The sequence below is a fragment of the Natator depressus genome, chromosome 13 (genome assembly GCF_965152275.1).
Source record: "Natator depressus isolate rNatDep1 chromosome 13, rNatDep2.hap1, whole genome shotgun sequence".
NCBI classification, from domain to species: domain Eukaryota; kingdom Metazoa; phylum Chordata; order Testudines; family Cheloniidae; genus Natator; species Natator depressus.
The window spans coordinates 34,460,051-34,467,576 of NC_134246.1; the positions used below are offsets into that span (position 1 = coordinate 34,460,051).

Sequence of the window (7,526 nt, forward strand, 5' to 3'; positions counted from 1 at the left end):
CCGGTGTCACGCGGGGCGGGAAGGAGAGTGGTCATCGCGCTCCGGTGTCACGTGGGGTGAGAGGGGCGGGGCTGCGTTGTGACTTAGCAGCGCGAGGACGCCGGGCTGCATGCGCCGCGCCGGACCCGCCATGCCCGCGGTGACGGTGCTGGGGCTGGAAGGCAGCGCCAACAAGGTGGGGACGGGGCTGGTGCGGGACGGGCAGGTGCTGAGCAACCCCCGCCGGACCTTCGTGCCCGCGCCGGGCCAGGGTGAGCCGGGGCCTCCCCGTCCTTACCCGTCCCCCCCCCGGCCCCCCCTTTCCTTACCCATCCCCCCCCGCGCCCCTCCCCTGCCCCGGGCCCTCCCGTCCTTACGCATCCCCCCCCACGCGCCCCTCCCCCTCCCCGGGCCCCCCTGTCCTTACCCATCCCCCCCGTGTCCCTCCCCTGCCCCGGCCCCCCCCCCGTCCTTACCCATCCCCCCCCCGTGTCCCTCCCCTGCCCCGGCCCCCCCCCCGTCCTTACCCATCCCCCCCCCGTGTCCCTCCCCCACCCAGGGACCCAGCCCCCCCATCCTTACCCATCCCCCTCCCCCACCCTGGGACACCCCCCCCAGGCCTCCCCGTCCTTACCCCTCCCTCCCCTGGGACCCTTCCCTCCCCCGTCCCCGGGCCTCCCCGTCCTTTCCCATCTCCATCTTCCCTCCGTCTGCCCCCCAGGCCCCATACACATAGACAGACACACACACACACAGCCGGGCCTCCCTGTCCTTACCCATCTGCCCCCCATCCCTCCTGCGCCCCTACCCTGCTCTGGGACCTTTCCCCCCCACAGGCCTCCCCATCCTTACCCATTCCCATCCTCCCTCTGTCTGCCCCCTATCCCCCCTGCGCCCCACCCCGAGACACTCCCCCCCCCTTCTCCCCGGGCCTCCCTGTCCTTAGCGGTCCTACCGTGCCCTGGGACACCCCCCGCCCCTCCGGGGCCTCCCCATCCTTACCCATTCCCCGTCCGCCCACCAGCCCTGACACACACCCCCACACCCCGGGCCTCCATGTCCTTACCCATCCACCCCCCATCCCTCCTGTGCCCCTACCCTGCTCCGGGACACCCCCCCACCCCCCACGGGCCTCCCCATCCTCCCTCCGTCTGCCCCCTATCCCCCCTGCGCCCCCACCCCGAGACACTCCCCGTTCTTACCGGTCCTACCCTGCCCTGGGACACACCCCCCCCCCCCGGGGCCTCCCCGTCCTTACCCATCCCCATCGCTCCTCTGTCCGCCCCACTGCTCCAATACACACGCACCCGGGCCTCCCCTAGGAGCTCCCCGTTGCGAGCCTCCCCAGAACCCCTGCTGGGACCCCCAGTCCTTTACCCATCCTCTCTCCGTCCGCCCCGCCCCAGGACCCCCAACCTCTCCCCTGATCCCCATCCCTCCTGCGCCCCCCCTGGGGCCTCCCCATCCCGGGCCTCCCCAGGACTTCCGCTGGGACCCCCCCCCCATCCTTACTCATTTCTTCCTCCATCCGCCTCCCCAGGACCCTGCCTGGGTCTCCCAATCCTGAGCCGCTCTGGGACTCTCGCTGGGACCCCCCCCATCCTTACCCATCCACCCACTGTCCACCCCGGGACCCCCCAACCTCCGCCCCGATCCCCATTCCCCCTGCGCCCCTACCCTGCCCTGGGACCCCCCACTGGCCTCCCCATCACGAGCCTCCCCGGGACCCCTGCTGGGACCCCCTTCATCCCCATCCCCATCCCCACCCCGCCTGGGCCTCCCCATCCCGAGCCTCTCAGGGACCCCCGCTAGGACCCCTCCCTTTCCTTACCCATCTTCCCACCGTCCACCCTCCTGCCCCGGGACCCCCCCCCCAACCTCCCCCCTGGGCTCTCTCTCCTCCTTGAATCTGGCCTCCCATTCAACCCCCTCCCCGTGACAGACACCCCACTCCAGGCCAGGGTGAATCCAGGCTTCCTGACCCCCCCATATCCCCCTTCCCCATTGCTCTGGGGCAGGATGAGTCTGGTTCTCTTCTCCAGGCTCCTCCATCTGATCCCTTTTATTCCCCCCATCCAGCCCCCCCCCCCCCCCCCCCATTTGGTCCCTGACAGCTCCACCCCTTGACGCTGTCTCTCTGGGGCAGGGTTCCTGCCGGGGCAGACAGCGAGGCACCACCAGGGCTGTGTGCTGGCCCTGTTGCAGGAAGCTCTGCAGGAGGCAGGGCTGGAGTCTGCAGATGTGGACTGTGTGGCCTACACCAAGGGTGAGTGTGGGTGGGGCAGGGCCTGTGCCCAGGGTGAGTGGGGGTGTGGGTGGATGCCCAGGGTGAGTGGGGGTGTGTGTGGGTGGCTCCCCGAGGGCCCCGTGCTGACCCAGTGCTCTCCCTGCAGGCCCCGGCATGGGTGCCCCACTGGTGACTGTGGCCGTGGTGGCCCGGACATTGGCCCAGCTCTGGAACAAGCCCCTGCTGGGCGTCAATCACTGTGTGGGCCACATTGAGATGGGCCGGCTGATCACAGGCGCCCAGAACCCCACAGTGCTGTATGTCAGCGGGGGCAACACCCAGGTAGGGCTGGCGCTCCCCCTCCCCGCCCAGCGCTACACTGGTCCCTCACCCGGGAGATCCCAGCAGCCCTGCACATCCCACCGCTCTGCTCCTCTCACCCAGGTCATCGCATACTCGGAGCGCCGGTATCGCATCTTCGGGGAGACCATCGACATCGCCGTGGGCAACTGCCTGGACCGCTTCGCCCGTGTGCTGAAGGTGAGAGGGCCGTGGGGAGCCAGAGGGCTGGGAGTCAGGACTCCTGGGTTCTATCCCTGGCTTGGGAGGGGAGTGAGGGTCTGGTGATTAGAGTAGAGGGGGCTTGGAGCCAGGACAGCTGGGTTCTGTTCTCATTAAGTGAATCACCCAGAGTTTCTCTGTTGCCTGATTGTGGCACTTCAACATTAACCAGTTTTTTGGTATTTAATTTCCTCGCTTTTTAAAAAGACAAGGTGACAGCCCTGAGAGAAAACTTCCCCAATCCCCCTGGTTCCTTCCCTAGCAACGTTTAGCGACAGCAACTTTGGAGAAATGCTGCTTCAAGAGTCACATGACTCCAAGTTCTGGTGTGTTTAAGGGTGAAGTTGTTGTTTTTAAATGTAAGGAAATTTCAGATTAGTGTTGGTTTTATGCACACGCTCGTCAAAAAAATATTCAGTGCGATTTGAAACTTAACCTAAGATTTTTGGAGTGGAATTTCCTTGCTTTTTTTCTAAAAACAAACAAGAATTTTCTTTGTTTAAAAAGCAACCAAACTAACTCACAATTTTATTCTCTTTATAATCCAAGAATACTATACAAAATCCAACAATTTTTAGCTTTTTCTCATGGAAAATAGGACTTGAAATCAATCTCTATCACAAACATTCTATATCCTTCCATTTTTTAAAAACCTCACACCCAATTTCCTGTATTTCTTGTAAAATCCTTTTCTTCCCTGTGGCAGGAGTAACTGAAGATGAGATTTTCTGGCATGGAATTTCTTTGCTTTTTAAGGAAAACCATAACTTTTGTTCTCCTTCTCCCTGAAATTAGGGAAGTTAAATGCCGAAATCTAAGGTTAATGGTAACTTTATAGTCAGACATTTCCAACTAAGGCTAGTATAAAATCAAATACTTTTGTCAGATAATCTGCACTCACTTAGTTGGAGACTTTGCATGGATTTTAACCTTAATCTAAGATTTTTGGCATTCAGTTTTCTGCTTTTAAGAGCTAGGAGCGGGCTGTGGGAATCTTCAGCACTAACCGAGGTTCTTGGCCGAGAATTTCCTTGTTTGTTTGCAAGTGAAGTAGAAAATGATTGTGAGATTTAGCAGTAAATCTATACAGAGCTTTGGCAAAGGGGCCCCAGGCTTTGTTCCCCTCCCTGTAGCTCAAAATGGGGGGGACTGATTTCACCAGAATCCCACCCGAATACCCCCCTACCCTGAGCCCCGCTGCAGGAAAGGTTTTGGCCTGAAAGGAGTTGGTGTCTTCAAGTTACATGCCCCCCTCCCCCCCCCAATGGATCAAAGCTGGGGGAGGGAGGGGTTGGTCACCATAGGGTCTGGGGGGCTCAGAGGTTGGGATGGGGCCTTCTGGTACCCCCACATCCAGCCTTACCCCCCCCCCCTTGGTGTCTCTTCCTCCTAGATATCCAATGACCCCAGCCCTGGCTATAACATCGAACAGATGGCAAAGAAGTGAGTAGGACCAGCTCCGGGAGGGGAGTGGGGTCCAGGGAATTGGAGTGGGGCTGGGAGGCAGGACTCTGGGGTTATATCCCTGGCTCTGAGGGCAGTGGGATCTACTAGTTAGAGCAGTGGGAGGGGGCTGGGAGTCAGGACTCCGGGGTTATATCCCTGGCTCTGGGAGGGTCTAACAAAGTCTTCCCCTCCCCTCCCCCCCAGGGGACAAAAGTTGGTGGAGCTGCCCTACACAGTGAAGGGAATGGATGTGTCCTTCTCAGGGATCCTGTCCCACATAGAGGTGAGGAACCCAGAAGTCCTGGCTCCCAGCCCTTGCTCTACCCACTAGCCACCACTCCCCTCCCTGAGCTGGAAGGGATCCCAGGAGCCCTGAACCCTCTCTCTGCCCTGTAGGAGGTGGCTCACAAGATGCTGGCATCAGGAGAATGCACCCCAGAGGATCTCTGCTTCTCTCTCCAGGTGAGGAACAGCCCAGCTCAGGGCCGGGAGAGCAGGGGCTGCAGGTTGAGAGTTACGAGCACCATTCCTGGATATCAGAAGGTGGGGACTATGGGTTGGGAGTGAGAAGCACCATGGGAGCTGGGGAAGGGGGCTGAGAATCTGGAGTGAGGAGCACTATGGGAGCACTGAGGCCGGGGGGCTGCGGGTCGGGAGCGAGCAGCACTGAGGCCGGGGGGCTGCGAGTCGGGAGCGAGCAGCACTGAGGCCGGGGGGCTGCGGGTCGGGAGCGAGCAGCACTGAGGCCGGGGGGCTGCGGGTCGGGAGCGAGCAGCACTGAGGCCGGGGGGCTGCGCCGCCCCCTCTCTCCCCCCAGGAGACACTCTTCGCGATGCTGGTGGAGATTACGGAGCGGGCCATGGCGCACTGCGGCTCACAGGAGGCCCTCGTCGTGGGCGGTGTCGGCTGTACGTGCCAGGACCGTGGGGGGTGCGGGAAAGGATCACTGCATGGGAACCCTGACTTCCCCCTGTCCCTATACCTAGCCCCCCACTTGCCCCCTGCCTCCATCCTAGTGCGCCCAGCCTCCCCCCCCAACCCCCACTGGGTTTGCTGCCCTAGGGCAGGGGCTTTCTGGGCTCTCCCCCACAGTCCTGGCAGGCGCAGCCTGGGGCTGGTGCCCCAGGCTCAGCTGAGGCCATCGCAGCTTATGTCAATTATGACCTGGGACTGGGGTCTCAGCTTGAAACCTGCCCCCTCCCCAGGTGTCACCCACCCCACCCCAGCGTGTGCCCTCCCAGCTCTAATCCTGCCCCCTCCCCCAGTGTCCCCCCCAGCCTCTGCCTCCCCCCCAGCTCTAACCTTGTTCTCTTCCTCAGGTAACATGCGGCTGCAGGAGATGATGCAGATCATGTGTGCAGAGAGGGGAGCCAAGCTGTTTGCTACAGATGAGAGGTACTGACTGCCCTGCCCGTCAGCTCGCCCTGCAAAGCTAGGGTCCCAGCAACCCCTCAGCCTGCCTTAGCTTGGTGGGAGAGGTGGAATTATCCCCTTAGACAGGCGCTCTGGGATTCCCCATGAGGATTCTGGACTATGGTGCTTTAGGGCATTGGCACCCCTACCCCAGAGTCGGGAGAGAACCCAGGAGTCCTGGCTCTCAACCCCCCTCCTCCCGTCTCTAACCACTAGACCAGGCCTGCACAACTTGTAAAGCGGCAAGGGCCATATTACTCCAAAGAAAACAGCTGAGGGCCGAACCCCCCAGCGCCGCCCTGCCGAAACAGCTGTGGGCCGAAAAGGAAGGGAGGGTGATAATTTAAAAAATTGTTTGATTTAATTGAAAAATTCTTAATAAAGTATTTTAATTTTTTTTAATGAATCATGGAATTTGGGTAGGGGGAGGAGGTCTGGGGTGCAGGGCCTGGGTTGGGGCAGGGGATTACGGTGTAGGACGGTTGAGAGGTTGGGCTCTGGGATGGAGTCTGGGGTGCGGGCTCTGGGATGGAGTCTGGGGTGCGGGCTCTGGGATGGAGTCTGGGGGCTGGGTGCGGGCTCCGGGCTGGGGCACAGGGTGGGGTGCAGGATGGGTGGAGGGACGCAGGCTCTGGGAGGGAGTTTGGGGGCAGGGGAGGGTGTGTGGGAAGAGGTGGGGGTGCAGGCTCTGGAAGGGAGTTTGGGGGCTGGAGAGGGGGTGGTGGGTGCTGGGGGCGGGAGGGGGGGACTGCCATCACATGTGGCTTCCTTCCTCCCCTGCTGCCTCTCACTGTAGCCTCACTGGGGGTGGGGGATGAGGCTACCCCTTCCCCAGTGTTGGGCAGGAGTGGTGGCTGGGGGGGCGGATCACAGGATCAAACACTCACCGAAGCTCCAGCAGCTGCTCAGGTGAGTCACGGATCCACTCCAGATGTCTCCTGCCGCCGGAAGCCCCCTCGGGGTCTGGAGCTGGGGGAGGGGAGGGCTGCCAAGCATATGTGCCCCCTCGCTCTCCCCCTCCCCCTCCTGAGGTGCGGTAGCAGCAGCAGCAGCTGCCTCAGCCTGCTGCCGGCCTTGCTCTTGTGCTGTGCTGTAGTGGCCAGCAACGGAGGCAAGGGAAAGCCGTGCTGCTTTCACTAGGGCAGGGGTGCTCTGAGGGCAGGCGGAGGCCTGGGATGCTCCAGACAGGGCCGGGGGAGAGACCCAGCTCCAAACATTGGTGGAGCAGGGCTCCCAGCCCTGAAAATTCCTGGAGCCCAGGCACCACTAGAGGATATAACTCGCTGCCCCTACTCACCCCCCATGAGCTGCACAGTGAGCCCACAGGGGCCGCATGTTGTGCAGGCCTGCACTAGACCCTACTCCCCTCCCAGAGTTGGGGATAGAACCCAGGGGTCCTGGCTCCCAGCACCCTGCTCTAACCACTAGCCCCCACGCCCCGCTGCCTGCAGGAGGTCTCATCTCCCTCCCCCACCCCCATCCCCAGGTTCTGCATTGACAATGGGGCCATGATTGCGCAGGCCGGCTGGGAGATGTTCCGCACAGGGCAGGTGACGCAGCTAAAGGATTCATGGATCACGCAGAGGTAGAGAAGGGGGGAGTGGGGGGGGGGGAGGCCGCAGCAGTGGGGCAGCCCCCTGACACACTCTCCTCCCCACAGGTACCGAACAGATGAAGTGGAGGTGACCTGGCGCGATTAACCCCTTCCCTCCCACGCAGAGGATGGGCCCCAAAGCGGCTGCTGCGCCCAGCCTGCGCAGAGCAGGGCGTCCGCGGCTGGAGGGTCCCGCTGGCTGGAACTCGGCCCTAACACACAATAAAGACTTCGGCTTTTGTAACTGGGATTCCTTTCCTGAACCCTGGGGGCTGGGCAGGGAGCAGCTTCTGGGCCTGGCCCCAG

At 62.0% G+C, this 7,526-nt stretch overlaps 1 protein-coding gene across 4 annotated transcripts; it reads left to right on the forward strand.

Moving 5' to 3' along the window:
* Positions 1–64: 64 nt before the first annotated feature.
* Positions 65–7,452, forward strand: OSGEP (O-sialoglycoprotein endopeptidase). Of its 4 annotated transcripts, XM_074970483.1 has the most exons (11): positions 65–251; positions 2,126–2,245; positions 2,373–2,548; positions 2,651–2,746; positions 4,161–4,210; positions 4,418–4,496; positions 4,610–4,675; positions 5,031–5,121; positions 5,533–5,608; positions 7,113–7,211; positions 7,287–7,452. In XM_074970483.1, the coding sequence occupies exons 1-11, from the start codon at positions 110–112 to the stop codon at positions 7,324–7,326; spliced, it is 1,035 nt and encodes a 344-aa protein (XP_074826584.1). In that variant the 5' UTR covers positions 65–109; the 3' UTR covers positions 7,327–7,452. The 4 variants fall into 4 exon arrangements, with proteins under 4 accessions (XP_074826584.1, XP_074826585.1, XP_074826586.1 ...); XM_074970484.1 differs by lacking the exon at positions 7,113–7,211; XM_074970485.1 differs by lacking the exon at positions 2,126–2,245.
* Positions 7,453–7,526: the final 74 nt, after the last annotated feature.